Genomic DNA, 19,375 nt, shown 5'->3' with positions numbered 1-19,375 from the left:
TATAACAGGTTGTAGTCTTAACATCTGGCACATAATAACAGCACAATTGCCAGAAAATAGCCTAACATTCGTTTTTTAAATGTTCATCTAAGTGTTTCTTGCGCAGAGATTTCGAGATCCTCTGTCCAACTTTCATCACTCAAACTCCCTGTCGGATGTATCTATAGCTTTGCACATGCGCAAAGGGGATTTATTTACAATTATAAACCTGGTTCGAGCCTTGAATGCTGATTGGCTGAAACTGTGGTATGTTTGTCCATATACCACGGGTTTGACAAAACATTACTTTTTCCTGTTCTAATTACATTGGCAACCAGTTTATATTAGCAATAAGGCACCTTGGGGGTTTGTGGTATATGGCCAATATACCACGCCTAACGGCTGTTTCCAGGCACTCTGCATTGCGTAGTGCTTAAGAACTGCCCTTAGCCGTGGTATATTGGCCATATACCATACCCCCTTGTGCCTTATTGCTTAACCATAGCAGTCAAATTAAAATTTAATCGATATCCATTGATATCTTTTCTCTTGCCACATATTCAAATTCCTTTATTATGTCATGTCATTTTGCTTCTAATGTCATTAGAAGTTACTATATTCCTTCTTAATTGGCTCCATAGCATTATGGAAAAATGGTTTATTGTATAGATATGGCAATTCCTTTCTTGCTGTGAAAAAAAGGGCTAGTTTTCAGGCCTTTTGGGCTGGTTTTGAGTGATAAATAGTTTGCTTCTCCTGGCAACCCTGCCCCCTAGGTGCACGTTTTGTTTTTTTGACATGGCACTATACAGATGATTCAAATAATAAAATCTTGATGATGAGTTGGATATTTAAATCAGCTGTGTAGTGCTAGGGCAAAAAACTAAACGTACATCCAGATGGGGCCCCTGGACCGAGTTTGGGAAATCCAGATTTACCAGTGGAACAGTTCAGGAGTGGTGAAAACCCTATGTAAAAGAGGCAGATAGTGCAGCATGCAAAAAGCGCGGTCGCAATCCGAGGCGAAATTACGCGCATCAAAGGCTGGTTTTGGTTTCACTTCCTTAAAGAAAAACGGTAACGAGACACTACTGTGTTCAGTGTTTTTTCTCTCCTGACATTTATTGAGACTAGATCACTCTTCTAACGGTCCTAGAGAAAACTTTTGTTAATATCCTGTCATACGCTATTTTCAACGATTTAATAACCAAGACTGGAGTTTGTTTTTGCGGAGAGCTGTGGTTTCCGAGTATTTCCGCGGCGGATTAGGCCAGAGCCGATAAGAACAATGTTATCAAAGCGTTTGAAGGTAAATATAGCCGAGCCCATATAGATAACACATCCACGTCTTTTATCCATAGCCTACTGTTGGATCCTTTTCTCCTAACTGATGATTATTATCTGACTATAATTTTCTATACTAGATAAATATGTAGCACGCAGTTTAATTCCCCTTTAAACGTTTCCAGTAAATACAGGCAGCTGAACCCATGCATTTTATGGGCTCCAGTGCCGAGAAAGGCGGTGCTGGACTAATGGGACGTGTGTCCACTGTCCAAATTCTCACCTTGCACCGTGAGCTACTGGTCTCCCAGGTGAAGAGCACGCAGTGCATTCTGGATAACCTCATACAAAATGGCTTTCTGTGTATCGAGGATGCAGAAATCATCCAGCGCTCAGCCACCAAGACAGACCAGGTAATTTACTATAGGAGGGTTTCAAAGAGGAGACATGTCCATTTGGACCACATATCAAATTACAAAGTAGCCATCACAAAGACATGCTCTTGCATTCATTAATAGCCTACAAGGCCCTAACTCAAATTGACTAATTTATTTTAAGATGAGAAAATATAAAGACAATACTTTATTTTGCAATACAATGGCATTTGGTGTGCTGGCAGAATCCTGTTTGGCCACATTAATCAAAATGTGGAACGTGAGAGAGAGAAATGGTTAGCTGTCAAATTATTATTAAATATTAATCACTGTAAAGTAAATATGATTTACTTATGATTGACATTGCACAGGTGCGTAAAATCCTTGAATTGGTCCAAAGCAAAGGGGAGCAGGCATGTGAATACTTCCTATATATTCTCCACAAAGTTTATGATGCATACATAGACCTCCAACCATGGCTTAAAGAGATCAACTACCAGCCACCAGACTCCATACAGGACATACCAGTGAAGAACACAGACCCTAGTAAGTATGTCAGTAGACTGTATGGTGCTGCACTTCATATGTGTTATTGGAATTTTATAAAATAAAATAAAATAAAAAATACAGTGCATTGAAAATGTAAGCTATTAGAGAATCACGAGGGAAACTACTGTATATTTTGGCTGAATATCAGTGGTTGAGAATGAGACTGCAGTGTATTCTCACTACCCCCCTCTCTTTTCAGTTAGTAGGTACTGTGAGAAGCTGAGGCACGAGCTGGGCCGAGACACACGCTTCATTGCCTCCTACGCCCAGCGAGAGGAGACTCTCCTGGAGGAGCTCTATACAGACACCCTGATGGAGCTCCTGAATGACCGCAATGAGAGCCTGGGCCACCTTGAGGGTCTGGCGCAGCTCCTGGGAGAGCAGGGTGTCTTTAACCCCCAGGCTGAGATGGTGCTCGTCACTGGGGACGCTGGGGTGGGCAAGTCCATCCTCCTCCAGAAGCTCCAGAGGCTGTGGTCCAAGAGGGAGCTGGAACAGACAGACGCCATGTTCTTCTTCAAGTTCCGCTGCAGGATGTTCAGCACATTCAAGGAGACAGATGAGATCTCACTCAGGGACCTACTCTTCAAATATAACTGCTACCCCGACCAGGATGCGGATAACGAGGTGTTCAGATATATCCTCCGCTTCCCTGAAAAGGTTATCTTTACGTTTGACGGCTATGATGAGATCCAGGATGATCTGGACCTGGAGAACGTGCCTGAGGTGGTTTCTCCAGAGGAGAGGACTCACCCCCTTCTGGTGCTCATTAACCTGCTCTGTGGGAAGCTGCTTAAAGGTTCCCGGAAGGTCCTTACGGCTCGGACAGGCACAGAGGTCCAGAGCAGGGTGATCCGGAAGAGGGTGGCCCTGCGTGGGTTCTCTCCCGCCCACCTTCAGACCTACACCAACCTGCACTTCAAGGACCAGGAGCACCGGGACCTGGTCTCAGTCCAGCTGGACGCCAGCCCCCACCTCTGTGGCCTCTGCTCCATCCCCCTCTTCTGCTGGATCGTCTTCAAGAGCTTTAAACACCTGCGCTCAGTCTACGATGACTTTGAGCTGCCAGAGGTTTGCGTGACCCTCACTAACATATTCCTCCTGCTGTCTGAAGTCTTCTTCAGCCGGGGGGCCGCTCCCCCACCTGGCATCCTGAAGAGAAACACCAGGTGCCCCGCTGATACCTTCAGGGCAGGGCTGAAGCCGCTGACAGCCTTCTCTAAGCTGGCTCTGCTGGGCATGGAGAGAGGAGGCTTTGTGTTCAACCAGGAGGAGGTGGCCTCCTGTGGCCTGACTGAGGAGGACCTTCAGATGGGTTTCCTCCGACCAGTCAGCCACTACAATGCCTGTGGAAACCCTTCCACCTTTGAGTTCCTGCACCTCACCCTGCAATCCTTCTTGGCTGCATTCTCCCTGGTTCTGGACGAACAGGCCACCGTAGGCAACATCCTCAAGTTCTTTACCGAGTGCAGCAGGAGGGACAACACATCTTGTTTATCGTGTGTCGTCCCCTACATCTGTGGCTCCTCTAAACCCAGGGGAAAGGACCCGTTCAAGACCAATGAGCATCTCCAGTTCACCAACCTCTTCCTGTGTGGACTGCTGTCTAAGGCCAACGCCGGCCTGCTGGAGCACATGGTTCCTCCAGCGCTACTGAAGAGGAAGCGGGCGGTCCTCAAGTCCTACCTGTCCACCAGCGTGAGGTCCCACCTCCGTGGCCTGCCACTCCACAGCACAGAGCAGGAGGGCAGCAAGGTGCACGTCCTGCCCAACTTCCTGTGGATGCTGCGCTGCATCTTCGAGACAGGAAGTAAAGAGGTGGCCCAGCTGACTGCGAAGGGCATAACAGCTGACTACATCAAGCTGGGCTACTGTAATGTGTTCTCTGGCGACTGCAGCGCCCTCAACTTTGTGCTGCAGCACCGGCGGAAGAGGCTAGGGGTGGACATGGACAACAACAACATCAGTGACTATGGGGTCAAGCAGCTCAGGCCTTCATTCAGTAAGATGACCGTGGTGAGGTGAGGAATTAGGAATACATGCAGATGGAAACACTATGTACTTTATACCACTGTTTACATGAAAGGTACACTTGTTTACAAGTAACATTTGCAAATCATGTCTTTCTGCTATAAAAAAAATACTAGTATAACGAACTATAAAGTATAACTTTTCAGCCAAATTCGTTTTTTCCATTTCAGGTTGTGTGTCAATCAGATCTCAGACAGCAGCGTTGAGGTACTGGCTGAGGAGCTTATCAAACACAAAGTGGTGGAGGTTCTGGGGTGAGTCAGTGTCTATCAGGGTCAACTTGCCTGTCAAACTTCAGTACAGTATTGTGCTGAATGACAAAATTCATATGACGTGACTTGTATTTATTTTGTCTTGATTTTACAGACTTTACAATAATCACATCACGGACATCGGAGCAATGCTAATCGCTCATATCATTGAGGAATGTCCTAAGTTAAGAGTCGTCAAGTATGTAAATTAATATGTCCAAACAATGATATAATTACTTGTGTATAAATTTTAATGTTTATTTTTGGCACTTTGATTTGTTCAAAGGCTTGGCAACAACAAGTTCACCAGTGTGGGTGGCAGGTATCTAGCCAGTGCCATTCAGAAGAGCACATCTATCTTTGACGTGGGGTAAGTGCACTATTGCAATATTTTTTATTCCATTTTAGATCAGAGTGCATGGGATGGATTGTTCCTGTTTTTCAGAATGTGGGGGAACACCATTGGTGATGAAGGCGCGAGAGCATTCGCAGAGGCCCTAAGGAATCACCCAAGTCTTACCAACCTCAGGTGCGATAGATGGCAAGATATGTCATTGTTATCGTTTCTCTGAATAAGTAATTGGCACTGATTGTGCCATGTCATTTTCAGTTCTCCCACAACTGTGGTTGAGGTCAGAAATAAGGAAGTATAACCCATTGGTGTATCATTTTACTAACGCACATTCAGCTACAGTATGGGTTACTGAACTCCCTTACTCACAAACACTGAAACTACAGTATCTATTTTACAGTATATCACTCTGTCTCATAGTAATATCATTACTTAAAGTAATACAGTATACTTATGTATTACTACTAATAATTATATTTCTATGCTCTTCTCTCCCTTAGTCTCTCAGCCAATGGCATCACTTCAGAAGGTGGGAGGAGCTTGGCCGAAGCACTGAAAGACAACACAATGCTCAGAATCTTCTGGTAGGACAATCTTATTAATTAATCAAGTTTCTGGTGACAGTATGTGTATCTGTATATTTAATGTCTATTTGTGCCTTGGAGTTAACACAGTTTATACGTGGTGTTTTGTTATAGGTTGGTGCAAAACGAATTGTCAGATGATGTAGCACCAGACTTGGCAGAACTGATCAGATCCAACACGGGTCTATCTCACCTCTGGTAAGGCAGGCCACAGTCTCAACACTCCCCCAACAACCAATAATAATGTTTAGCTTCAGAATGAACCAGAAAGTAAACAAAAGTTATTTCTGAATGTTACTAAAAGTTAGCCGGTTAACCTAGTGATCACTCTGTGCAGGTTAATCAAGAATCAGCTGACAGTGGATGGAATCAGAACGCTGTCAGAGGCTCTCTCCAAAAACACATCTCTCAAAGAGATCAGGTGAGTGTATGCAATGTCTTCGCTTAAAGGCACATTACTCTATTTTTTTGTACCAGGTTTATAATAGTATTTGATATATTCCTGAGATACATTTTTATTTCAAAACATCTTTCACCATTTCCACTTTGTAATGGTTGTGGGTCTTTGAAAGCATTGCTGGTTCCTGATTATCATGTGCTCTGTCATCACTCACCCATAGTTTAAAAGGAAACTGTCTTTCTGAAGAGGAAGAGAAGCTGTTTGAGGCTGAGGGAAGGCTACGCTTCAACTGAGGAAACACAACTGAGCTGGAGAGTGTGTCAGTGCGCGCGCGCGCGTGTGTGTGTAGATTGGTCACGTCTGTTAACGAAACGTAGAAATTCTTTGTGTGTTTTTTGCATACTACATTTAGTAAATATTTGAACGGACTGTATTAGCTAGGTGAATCTGGCATATGGGTAAAAGCCTTGACCCATAAAAACACTTCCTGCAGTCATATATTTATCCATAATGAATCTCTTTTAATTCAGGGATTTGAAACCGGAGGTGCCTTTCTCAGAGAGGAAGTATTCAATGTAACTATTTTACTAGCTCTACTTTAGTTTTGAAACAAATTAACTTATACAGTAAGGGTATCGTATCTGAAGATTATGCCTTTGTTAAATGTTTTTCATGAAGAAATGGAATGTTGGTTATGTTAGTATCAGAAGGCAATGTTTAGTATGATGACATATGACAGACAGGAAGGGGTTTGTAAGATATGGGGATTGGACAGTAGAGGGAGCTATTCAACTCTTGGAAGGCTATATAAAGGGGAGACTGGTGATTGGCCAGAGGAGGTAGTTTCATTGTTTATAAATAAGGGGGTTAGGCGCGGGAGAGTTAGAACGGCCATAGCAATCTGGGAGCCGTTCTCCGGACATCGCGAGTCTGTATCTATGCTGTAAATTCGTGATTTTAATAAAAGCCTCTAACACGATGCAGCATAGCGAACTCTTTTGTTCATCAGCAATAATGGCCACCATTCATCATATACGACATAATGGCGCCCAACGTGGGGCTGGTTTTGCGTCTCTTCCTTGTTTCAGTCAACCGCCGGCCTAACTCTCTCTGAAGCATGGCCGAAAAAAGGGTGAGTGTTCTTACCGCTTCGGAGTTTGTTAGATTGGATATGACTTGTGTACATTGAAGAGATGTTCCATTATAACCTGGCCTCAGGTGGCGTTGTTGCTGGTCGACTAGAGTCTGCTAAAATTTATCCCAGGGGAAACGGCAGATAATTGGGAGTTTTTAGAGCATGAAACGGTAGGATTTAAGTATTGAAGTGACGATTAAGGCAGATATGCGCATTCTTTAGGGCACTGTACCACTTAAGACCTCCAGGGGGGGCCATTTTAGATGTCGGGCCGACAAATCCGTTTACACGATAGAATGGGTGGACGGTGGGTTTCTTTTCTTAAAGAGAGCTCGGATTCATGGGGTTTATCTGATTGTAATTATGATTTGACTCTCGTCCGACGGGGCGTTTGATTGGGTCTGATTTCTCGGTGTAATGGTCATTAGTCCCGGTAGCAAAAACGGTAGGATAAATATGTTAAAATTGATAGGGCAGTGCAGGGTTTGTTACATGTTGTAGGCTGCCGTTAGCTAGAGGCTAAGGCTACAAGGCTAAATGGGAGTGTGTTTCATGCTACATGGTACATCGTGGCTAGAGGCTAAAGGCTAATTGTGTTGTGTGCTACATGCTAACGTATCCTTAGAGATTCCATTGCGATGGATTAAAGTCTCTTAAACTTGTCACTGTCTGTAAGTCAGGTTGTATGTTTTGTGAGCGCTGTTAAATGTTGTTTGACTATAAGGGGGAAATGGGAAATTACAGCTGGCTGTTATTCTTTCTGGTTGGGGAGAGAGAGTAGAGAATCATTCTTTCATGGTGAAAAGGTATTTTTGAATGATATTTGCGCATGCGTGATTTTACGGGGCTAAAAACTACAACATGTGGTTATGTGCTAAGCCTACAAAGCACGGCATTATGGGTAAGGGTCATAGGTCCCCCCCCCCCAAGGGACAATAGTCACAGAATAAGAGAGATTTTGGGGAAAAATCTCTTAGGTGTTAAACGGCTGTTGGTCGAACGTGAAACTATTTGGCGAGATGTAGTAAAGTTATAAATCAAATATATGTTGACGGAGTATAATTAATTAAATTAAAAGACGATTAAAATTAAATGAAATGTTTTGGAGCGATTTATGTAATAAATGTATGGGCATGCATTTAATTTTGTGACACTACACTACAGAACGGGGGAGTTGGAGTTTATGGCACGAGATTAGGGAACGTTTTGTTTTACGGCACTAGACGGCACCACGAGGGGATGCTGAAACTCAAGCATGAGGTTAAAATGATATTTGCGCATGCGTGGATTTCTGCAAAACAACACATTGGTTAAACTGCAGGGGGAGACAGAGGAACACAGACGACGGAACAAATACGCATAAAGAGATTTTAACACGATGATTCTAGTTTAAACTGCGATTGGTTAAAGATGAAACTTGAATTTATACATTAAATATAGGATAACGGATTATAATAGATTGAATTAAATAATTAAATAACGGATTAAAATAAAAAAAGGTTTTTGAGCGATCTATTTAATTCTGAGTTAAAGTCTTAGAGTGAAGAATGTAGAACGAATGAATATTGAACGGTTGGAAATACTCAGTGATTGCATTAACTACTAAAGTCTTTTTCTGTGTATGTTCTTCTGTCATATGAGAGGAGCAATAGGACTAGACGACAGACGAGAGCAAAGGAGAGAGGGGGAGCGAGGAGATACAGGAAGTGATCACGTCACGCGGCAGAGGATCAAGTCAAAAAGGTTTTGGTACTGATTATGGTTACAAAATCATCCTAACAGAATATGTGATGTTATGACAATTTTACATAGGCTTGGCAAATACTATTTCATTAAAAATTGCATTTTGGAGGCTATGTGCATCACTGGGGTTTAATTACAGTTGGGTTGGGAATCAAGGATGGACATTATTCTTTAAATTTATGATAATTAGAGCTAATAGAGCAAGGGGGTTTATGGGGATTGTAGTATTGAAGGGTTAGAGGCTTTGTTTTTGGGATTGCTTTGAAGTTGACTAATTTACTTGCATTTGATGGGTTGTGGTAATATACTCAACACTAATTGATAAGTTGGTGACATAGGATATAGGAATAAAATTGGGTTTAATTAGTCAGGATTTATTTGGAGTTGTTAGGGTTATATTAATAATTTAAGGGGGTAAGCTTTAGGCTATACAGTCTAGAATAACATAGTTCACAATAAAGGAATTTAAAAGGGTTGATATAGGGGAAAATTGACTAAAATAGTAATTATTTAACTAAGGTAGTGTTAGGAGAGACTAATGGCAGATGTTAGTACACCTTTCTCACATATGGATTCAGCAGAAAGACACCCACCTTACGAGAAGGAAGCTTTCAGTGATTATCTAGCATGGTGATTATGGCATCAGAGATGAAGACGAATACGAGCAGAAACGACGATGAAGATGAATTCAAAAATCCAGAAGACGGAAGAAAACCGAGATGTCTGGGAACTTAAGGAGATGAGGATGATGAAGATGGGTGATTGATGAGAGGCCATGGGTGGAGGTGACTCTGTGATCAGAAGGAAGTGGCAAGAGAGGAAAGAAGGATACTGGAGACTTGATCTCTGATGAAAGTTGAACGAAGAAGGAGACAAGAGATTCGAGTTGAAGATGAAGAAAGCGATGAAGATTTGGAGATTAAAGGTGCTTTATTTTCAAGAGGAGTTTGTCCTACAAGGACTGGCACAGAAGAAAAGTAAGAAGATGATGGAAGATGATATTTCGAGGACAGAACTTAGAACTAAGGTTGAAGAATACTGATATGTCAACGACGAGAAGGAACAGGACCAAGAAAACTGCTGAGAGAATCCCAAGAACAGGAGAAAACAACAGAGGAAGATGAAGGAGAAAAAGATCACCTGTTCTAGAAGAGATGAAGGGGGGTGCATTGCTGAGAGCATCGATTAGAGAAGAAGAGAAAATAGCTAACAGTTGAAACAACCGACCATTAGAAGGGATAGTGAATAGGGGAAAACCTATCTGTGTTCAGCCTAAAGAGGTTAAACATCTCACTAATTGATAACTAATTAGGATAGGGATTTGAGGTAGTACTTACTCTTAAAGTACTAATATTAGAAGATACTGTTATTGTAGTGTTGGGAAGAGAATTGAAGCGTACAATAAGATGCACACTAGACGACTGACTGTCTGGTAGAATATTTTACGAAGTAGGGTTTTTTTGGGAATCATTTGCTTAAAAGATAATATCATAGGAAGGATGATAATGTATTAGATTACCTGTTAGACAATCTGTCTGGGAAAATAAACTTAATAGAGTGACTGTTATTCTGGGTTACATCCTGACACAAAGAGATTTGAGGTTAGGCTAAAGGTGTTTAGTTGGTTTTGCCAAGTCTGTGTGTGATGAGTCAGAAGCAGGTGGGGAACTTTCCCAATCACATATTCCAAAAATTTGGTGGTAAGAGATTTTGTCAATAAATCAGGGGAAAAGGTTTTAAATGTTATGAGAGAAAAGATTAGATTAAAATAAGTTAGGAGTAGATTAGGGTTGAAGGAACTCTGAGACAGTAAGCTAAGTTTTAACGGTAGTAGTAAGAGAGAGAGAGAGAACAGTAATGAATGACACTTTAGAATAGGAAGATCAAGGTAATTGTGGGTACCTTTTGTAATAATCAGAAGGGTTAAAGTTTAGAGGTAGAACTGAAAGGGGGAAAACGTGACACTAGTGGTGATGGATGGAAGTACAAGGAAAGAGTTCAAAGTCTTAGGGGAAAACTGGGGGAAAACTAGGAGTAAATAAGGACATTAACACTTCAGTCTATTAGAACAACAGGGAGAAGCAATTTAACTCTTTCAACATTGATAGGTATTAAAGTCATAAATATATCGCATTTGATTATAAGGGAACCAATACAGCACCAATTTTAGGGGAAAAATACTTATTAGGGTTTAGGATGGGGACGTTTCTCCCATATGGAGAGATAATTATGGAGAATAAGTATTGTTATCAGGACCAGGAGTAAAAGGAGGTATAGTTTAGAAGAGGGTTAGGAGTGACTGTTCACTTATGTTGCGTAATATTATAGAGAAAGGTTAGGGAGAATATATGTGTACTTATCTAGTGCAAGCATTAGAAGTTGTTCCGGTTAAGAATTATGGGTTAAAGGGCTATGTAATTTGTAAGGTGACGCCTATAATGGAAGATTTGAAGTCTGTAGAAGTTTCCACAGTCACAGAGGGAGTTCAGGAAGAGTAGATTACAGTCACTCCAACAGTAGATAAGACACAGAGGATAATGGGAATGGGAACTTTTGCACTAGAAGTAATTAGGGTTGATACAGCAGCTAAATCAACTACTTTAAGGGTAACTTTGGAAGGGATTAATGATACGATGTAGGGAGTATGACATCGACAACAACTTTTCTGAAATTAATGACTCAGGAGTTTATGTTACGGATGGAGAGGGCTGTCAATGATAGTACGAATAGGATTAAAATAGGAGAGCAGATAGAAACAATATAGATTAATCTGAAATGGAGAATAGAGATTCATCATGGAAGCTGCAGGATGGGGTCTTTTGATTTTGATGACAGAGGGGGGGGGCATCTGATCAGTGCTGCTCGTTCCTCTGTTGTGAAAATTAGAGATAGATTAACTCATTCTGTAAGAATCAGTGAGGAATCTTGAGGGTTGATGTCTGTTGGGGATGCCAGCCCAAGACGTGTTAGACGGTCGCGCGGCCTCTGGCAGGTGTGGGTCAGGGTTATGCTTTGTCATGACTGTGGTATCGGCAACAGTCATTGACAGATAAAATAATGTAGTTGTCAGACCAGTAGGGTTTAAGTGTTCTTGGGTAAATGGATTACCCTATGGGAATTGTTAGATGGAAAGTAAAGTCAGGTAACAGTGGAAACCTGAAATATTCAGGTGAAATATTGAGGGCTAAAAGTTGTTTTTGTTCTAATAAAACATATGAGGTAGGGGTATGTTTATGGGAATATAGGTTACTTTTTATATATCAGGTAGTAAGAAGAGCAGGACTTTGATGGTTAAAAGATTAGCTTTTGACTGACAATGTGACTATGGGAATTTTAGAGATATTTGGTGGGTTTGTGATGATAGAGTATATTCTTACCCTATGGGGGATAGGATGTTGTTACAGGTCAGCGTTTAAGCTTCCATATGAGGTTTTTACCATTAAAAGAGGAGTGGTACCAACACAGAAATTTGAAACTAGAGTTCAAAATAGGGTGACATGGCGACATGTCATAGTCTTCAAGCCTATCATTGAAGAATAAGTCTAAGGGAGAAGGGGGGACTTCATTCATAGTATGGTGTAACATTTGGGAAGATAATATTGATAAATATTAGTTATACTTTGAGTCCAGATAGTTCAGATAATATCACTGGGGTTATAGATGCATTATAAGGGATGTGTTTGGGAGAAGATTTGGTTGCAAGATCAATTAGGCCAATAGGAGCAGTGATGGTTCAGATTTTAATCGCAGCTCTGATAGCGTTGTGTGTTGTGATGCCTGGAGACAACACTCAGATGCCGGTGTTGACTGTTCCGGATCTGGACGAAGACGGACGAGGGGGTCTAGATGGACTACTGAATGGATAAATATCCTTTTTGATTATTTGATCATTTTATTTTTATTGTTTCAAGGAAAACATTTTTTTTTTAGTATGATTTTAGTATGATTTATGAATCAAGGGGGGGATAGGTTAATGTGATTCATACATCATTTATAGGTCATTTTTATATTCTTAAATTGATGTTGAGGTTTAATTTGAAAGTGGTTGTTTTGCAAAAGATACTGTTTGGTCGTTTATTTTCTTGTCATTCCAGAAGCATTTGGGAGAACATGTGGAGATTGGAATACTCAAACAAAGACAATATGAAGGGACAATATGACTGGAGGAGATGAAACAAGGAGGGTGTGGCTGATTCCATCATCAACAAGTCCATTGGAAGAGGACACTACAGGGAGAGGAAGTGTAGTGGACTACATTCCAGTGTCTGCAATGAAATATAGACATATTTGATGTGTAATACATAATTGTGTCATATTCTTAGGTATTGATTTTAGTAGAATGATGTTTGATGTTATTGAATGCAGATGAGGATCTTAGATGCTTTTGTTTATTTCGATGGGGTTAGGGACAGAAGGTCTAGGAAGGGAGAGATTCATTGTACGATTCGATGGGTTGACCAGTCGTACAATGGATATTTATGGATAGGATTTTGTTTACATGGGTATTTAATTACATCATAGTTTCAAATGCATTTACATGGTTAATGAGGTTATCTGGAGTACCGACGGTGGTTGCCTGGGGCAGAGGGACCGTGAGAGAATTTTACTGTCTTGATTGATATGGATGGATGGCTGCTGGACAGTTTTTCGCTCTTACACTCCATAGAGATTTCTTCATATGTCATAGTAATGTATTCTCACTTCATAAACAGGTATTTCATAGAAAGGTATTTACACTCTGGAGGAGAATGTGTTTGGTTTAATGTTAAAGATACTCAATAAGATAAATGGTTAATAGTCATAATCTTATTCTGTTTGTTTTCGAGACGTTTATGTCGTCTCGAAAGGGGGGAATATCGTATCTGAAGATTATGCCTTTGTTAAATGTTTTTCATGAAGAAATGGAATGTTGGTTATGTTAGTATCAGAAGGCAATGTTTAGTATGATGACATATGACAGACAGGAAGGGGTTTGTAAGATATGGGGATTGGACAGTAGAGGGAGCTATTCAACTCTTGGAAGGCTATATAAAGGGGAGACTGGTGATTGGCCAGAGGAGGTAGTTTCATTGTTTATAAATAAGGGGGTTAGGCGCGGGAGAGTTAGAACGGCCATAGCAATCTGGGAGCCGTTCTCCGGACATCGCGAGTCTGTATCTATGCTGTAAATTCGTGATTTTAATAAAAGCCTCTAACACGATGCAGCATAGCGAACTCTTTTGTTCATCAGCAATAATGGCCACCATTCATCATATACGACAAGGGCAAACTGTCCCTTGTTGAAGCACTTTCAGTTAACCATGGAACATCTTATCATTATGCAAAGCAAATCCATTGTTTTAATCAAAACCACTTTTGTTGGCCAAATGAAATAAAATAATTACTTTACTGGTGCTGAATTGCAGTATTGAATTTCTCCTGCACCACAACAACACAGCACTGTGTAAATAAACAGAATGTATGTGGTGCCTGCAATTAACTGGAGACTAGGCCACTGCTCTCAAACCTCCCTTATCATTAGCCCTAACTCTCACCCCTCTGATTTTTCTGCCTCATTCCCATTCCCTTATTCTTGTATACTGGCCAGAACTGGAACTGTATGACACGTACTGACAGCCATGTTATGGTCAGTCATGTTATGGTCAGTTTGTGGTCATGCAGTTTGTGGTCATGGTGACTAATGAATATAGGTTAGCAGGTGGTGATAGGAACAAACAAATAGCAGAAGACAAGACATTACACAACTTCCACATAACTTTCTCGATGACTGAAACACTCATCCACCAAGGCACACTGTAACTCACACTAATACAATTAAAAGAATGTGCTCCAAAAGTTTTGCTCTTTTAATTTCATATTCTGTACATATTTTTAAATAAATGGAATGTTATAACATACTGTATGTCTAAATAGTTTCTAAAATAAAATTTCTAGGCATGTACTGTCGGCCTGTCTCTGAAGTATCTTGGGGGGTTTAACCCAAATACCTCTCAACTATTACTTGAAGCCCTACTACACCTCCACCTTCATTCAAGCAAGCTCATCCCCAACTAATAATAATAATCTACAGTATGTTCGCTGTCATGGTATATTCTAGTATCATGAATGGAACATCAAGTATAGCTCTCTACCTGATGACATGGGTGTGTTCTCTAACACATCCCACATTCCTATATGTTGACTGTTTTAAACACTGCATCAAGTCAATCCATATGGAGCTTTTTTCAACATGGTAGATTTGGATAGACATCGATCCAATTGGATTGTTATGGGCTCAGATCTGGCAACTGTAGCATAAGCAGCAAAACCAAAACATTTACACATAGAATGACCATAAAACCCCCCTCCCTTCCCACTAGCCTGACATCCAAACTGAAGTCTCTACAGTGAAACATAGCGAAATCAGTTTAGGTGCTAGGCTCTCCCCACTCGCCCCCCAAAGAAACCCAAACATCCAAAATAAAAGACTAACAAAACTGAAATGGGGGGAGAATGTGCTTTAAAACTGATTCTAGCTACAGTGACTCATATAAGGCTGTTCTGGTAGGCTAGCTAGGGAGGGTCCTCTGCTACACACATACCCATGACAATATGGGCATATTGTACACATACAGTAGCCATTAGACAATCGTGAGCCATTAGACAACATTTCAAAATCACATTGCTTACAGTACAGTAGCCATGGGACAAAACATGAGGTTAGACCAGATATTATAGTTTCTCCCTCACTGACGTGCAATGAGGAGAAAATCCCATGGATTTAGATACAACTTTATTAGCTATAGTACATGATGACAAATAGGGAAACAGTCCATTTGGGTGGGGGCTTTTTATTGTCCAATTCCAAAGTGCTTTATGCCTCACTTTACTTCTTGAAAAATAAGTTGTTAGCAGCACATTGTAGAGCCATGACGATGGCACTTTTGGAGAAACCACAGTTTATAGGGTGTAGCTGACCCAGTAGCCATGGTAACACTATCTTTAGTACATCCAAACCATAATACCCAGATCCCTTATAAATGCTCTTTGTTATTTTGTCTGACTGGTTGTTACTAGTTTGAATTGGGCAACCAATATAAATAATATGTATCTTATTCCTAGATCTTTCATAATAATATACTATAATCTAAAATCTCTAAACTCTGGAGATTGAAAACCCCCCACAATGATTGTAAAAAAGCATAGCCAATAAAGCCTTTCAACTTATTCATTGAATTTGTCTATCAGTTTCTTACTCTGCCCTTATTCACAACCCAATGGAGGAGATGGAGGTCTTTCTGAACTTCAGTATACTAGTTAGCAGCGCATCCTGGGAAAGCTTTTAAACCATTAAAGAGAACAACATCAAGGCCTTGTTTAAATATTACAACACAGGGTTGCTGGAAGCTGAAATGTATTAGATAAGAAATGTGTAAAACACTCAAACACACTGACAAAGTTTCGGGGATCCAACATTCTAATGATACATTTTTTGAATACATCAGTCTTCCCCTTATTCTGATTGGCTTTGGCATGGAGCTCTGCCAATCCCCAACTTCCTGGTCTGCCCACCCACCTCTACTGTGATAAGCTGATTGGTTGATTGGTAGATGATTATGATTGGGTAAAAAGTGTGCTATCTCAGGCAGCTATTTGAAACAGAACTGAAATGGACAAACATGACTAGAAGACATATAGTTGTTATTGTCATTCTTTTTGCATTAAGGCCCAACTTAGTTTTACTATAACTCACACATACATACACAAATATGAAATTACACCATTATGTCAAATCTGCACACTTAAAACAAATCATTTGCATAATAATAACTGATAAGTCTCATGATGATAAATAATGATTAAAAGTAAAAGTGAGTGAGAGAATAGGATGGGTGTGTAAACCCTATAGAAGGCTGGAGTATATACACCATGTAATGTCACCCTGGGGGAGGGGGATATCTGATCTGGGGTCAGCACATTGTAGCCTGGATCCCAACTGAATTGCTCCTCTTCACAATTGCCAGACTGAAGGTGTACAGTAAAACAATTGTGAAACACAGTAATTCAGTTGGGATCCAGGCTAAGCACAGAGGGCCTCATGTCCCAGACAGACAGGTATTGCTGCTACAAAAACTACGACGAACATTCTCACTCCAGAGAAGTGCCTGCTGGGAGTTGTAGTTGCCACTAGCCGAGCCACGTGCTTCTGGTAGCACAGTCCAGTTCACGTCATGTTGCTATCACAGAGGCATTGAGGGGTTGTGAGTTAGATAGCTAGTCAGGGGAAAGGAGAGCGCGAGAAAGAGAGAGCGGGGGGGGTCTTTTGCGCCACCATGTAGTGGGACAGCGTATAGCAGGGCACTTCTAATTTCAGTGTGGCTAGCAGCCAGGGCAAGTTACAGTCATGTCCCAGTGGAGTAGCGGTTAGAGTTAAGCAGAGTTTCACATTCAGAGTCTGGCTCTCTGTTGGGTCTCTCTCCGTCTGTCCACATCCAGTCAACAACACACAGAGGGAAGGGCTTGGGTGGGAGGCTATAGTATAGACTGATACCTGATCTCCCTCCCTCTGTCCCCCACCCACCAATCATACTGTTCTGTTCTGTTGTCCTGACTCTGCCCTGGTAGGCCATTAGGATCCGAAGGTGAAGGCACTGGTAGACACAGTTGGTGAGGAGGGGTAAAGAGTGGGAGAGGGGGATGAGGACTGACTTCCTCTCGCCCCTTCTTCCCTCAGCTTGCTCCCCGAAATGTCCAGGTGTACAATCACTCAGCCCAAACAGATGGGAGGAGACCTGGATCTGCTGTCCTATAACACAGGAGGAGGGAATCCCAAGTCACAGCAGCCCTGGAGCTCAGCCAATCACAGCAGCTCAATCACTGAGGCACGGCCAAAGGATGGAAGGCCAAACGTCTGTGGGTGCCATATACAGCCGTTCCATTGATGCCACAGAGAGTGAGAGGGTGTGTTGAGAGCAACAGCTTTTCCTGATTGGATAGTTGTGCAACAGAGGTGTTGTGTCTTCCCCTCAACATCAGGTTGGCAGATAAGCATGTCTGTCTGTCTGTCGGTCTGTCTGTCTGTGAGGACAAATCAGAGGTTGGTTGTGTTTGTGAGTGTGTATTTGTGAGTGTGTGTGTCTGTGTCTGTCTGGTCTTGTCTTGGAGCATATTGTGTGTGTGTGGAGATAAATAGATAGATCAGCATTAAATGTAGTTTCCCTGAAGATTGCTTTTAATGAGTTTTGGCACACTGCGGTACTTGACTGGTTTGAGTTGAGATGTGTTGAGGGCTGTTGAGAGGTACTGGAGGTGGTGGGGGTAGAGGGGTAGGTCAGGGTGAGGGGTCAGTTCTGTACTGGCCATAGAGTCACAGTGTGTCTGTCCAGCAGTCTCCTAGGCGACGGGGAAGGGGAGGGGATTCACATTGAGAACTGTTGTTATTGGAGCAGATCACTCTTCTTATCGAGGGAGTAAGAAACCTGCAGAGAGAAAAAACAACAGAAATCTGAAGATACTGAGGGCTAACATGTGATGCTGAAACAAAACAACAGAAATCTGAAGATACTGAGGGCTAACATGTGATGCTGAAACAAAACAACAGAAATCTGAAGATACTGAGGGCTAACGTGTGATGCTGAAACAAAACAACAGAAATCTGAAGATACTGAGGGCTAACATGTGATGCTGAAACAAAACAACAGAAATCTGAAGATACTGAGGGCTAACATGTGATGCTGAAACAAAACAACAGAAATCTGAAGATACTGAGGGCTAACATGTGATGCTGAAACAAAACAACAGAAATCTGAAGATACTGAGGGCTAACGTGATGCTGAAACAAAACAACAGAAATCTGAAGATACTGAGGGCTAACATGTGATGCTGAAACAAAACAACAGAAAGAAAGAACTCCACTGAACTAAAAGGTGTAATACTGTATCATATGTTTCCTGTTTTGTGTCAATACAATACTACATTTCCATTTGGGGAACTAAACGGTGGAAACTTAAAAGTTTCCCACAGAATATTAAAGTGACTTATCACAGTAAGCATCAATATCAAAAACACTCAGTAAATGTGGAATTGACCTGTGGAGAAAATGCATATTAATATAGAATTTACCTGTGGAGAAGTAGCGAGGCCCTTTTAGTCTGAGGGATGTTCTGGACACGATCTGTTCACCTCAAACCACTCATCAATACAGCTGACAGAGAGAGAACAGGAGACACAGTCAGGGAGAACATAGCAAATACTACATGCAGTGCATTCGGAAAGTATTCAGACCCCTTGATGTTTTCCACATTTTGTTACGTTACAGCCTTATTCTAAAATGGATTAAATAAATAAAAATCCTCATCAATCTACACACAATACCCCATAATGACAAAGCAAAAACAGGTTTTTAGACATTTTTGCAAATGTATTACAAATAAAAAACAGAAATACCTTATTTACATACACTACCAGTCAAAAGTTTGGACAAACCTACTCATTCAAGTTTAATTTTTAATTTTTTACATTGTAGAATAATAGTGAATACATAAAAACGATGAAATAACACATATGGAATCATGTATTACCAAAAAAGTGTTAAACAAATCAAAATATATTTTTGGATGACAGCTTTGCACACAATGAGAAACAATATTCTCTGGTTCAACGAAACCAAGATTGAACTATTTGGCCTGAATGCCAAGCGTCACGTCTGGAGGAA

At 41.2% G+C, this 19,375-nt stretch overlaps 2 protein-coding genes across 3 annotated transcripts in view; one reads left to right on the top strand and one right to left on the bottom strand.

Annotated features, from left to right (window-relative positions):
* Positions 1–1,029: 1,029 nt before the first annotated feature.
* LOC311140640 (nucleotide-binding oligomerization domain-containing protein 1-like) lies at positions 1,030–6,783 on the top strand. Of its 2 annotated transcripts, XM_084175784.1 has the most exons (12): positions 1,030–1,288; positions 1,449–1,676; positions 2,009–2,183; positions 2,386–4,207; positions 4,388–4,471; positions 4,584–4,667; positions 4,755–4,838; positions 4,914–4,997; positions 5,321–5,404; positions 5,519–5,602; positions 5,742–5,825; positions 6,025–6,783. In XM_084175784.1, exons 2-12 carry the CDS (start codon positions 1,470–1,472, stop codon positions 6,095–6,097), a joined length of 2,865 nt encoding a protein of 954 aa, XP_084031910.1. In that variant the 5' UTR covers positions 1,030–1,288; positions 1,449–1,469; the 3' UTR covers positions 6,098–6,783. The 2 variants fall into 2 exon arrangements, with proteins under 2 accessions (XP_084031910.1, XP_084031911.1); XM_084175785.1 differs by lacking the exon at positions 1,030–1,288 and having other exon boundaries at positions 1,406–1,676.
* Positions 6,784–14,510: 7,727 nt separating this feature from the next.
* The window catches only part of znrf2b (zinc and ring finger 2b), an 88,114-nt gene continuing 83,249 nt past the window's right edge, over positions 14,511–19,375 (bottom strand). Inside the window, exons 4-5 of the mRNA XM_084175676.1 lie at positions 18,784–18,865; positions 14,511–18,140 (exon numbers count right to left, since the gene is read on the bottom strand). Coding sequence (XP_084031802.1) covers positions 18,808–18,865 — 58 coding nt within the window. The 3' untranslated portion in view covers positions 14,511–18,140; positions 18,784–18,807. The remainder of the gene's footprint in view (positions 18,141–18,783; positions 18,866–19,375) is intronic.

This window comes from Coregonus lavaretus (genome assembly GCF_964263955.1).
Source record: "Coregonus lavaretus genome assembly, chromosome: 13".
Classification (NCBI taxonomy): Eukaryota; Metazoa; Chordata; class Actinopteri; order Salmoniformes; family Salmonidae; genus Coregonus; species Coregonus lavaretus.
Note: the sequence above shows the minus strand (reverse complement) of the source record. Positions and strands in the feature narration are given on the sequence as shown.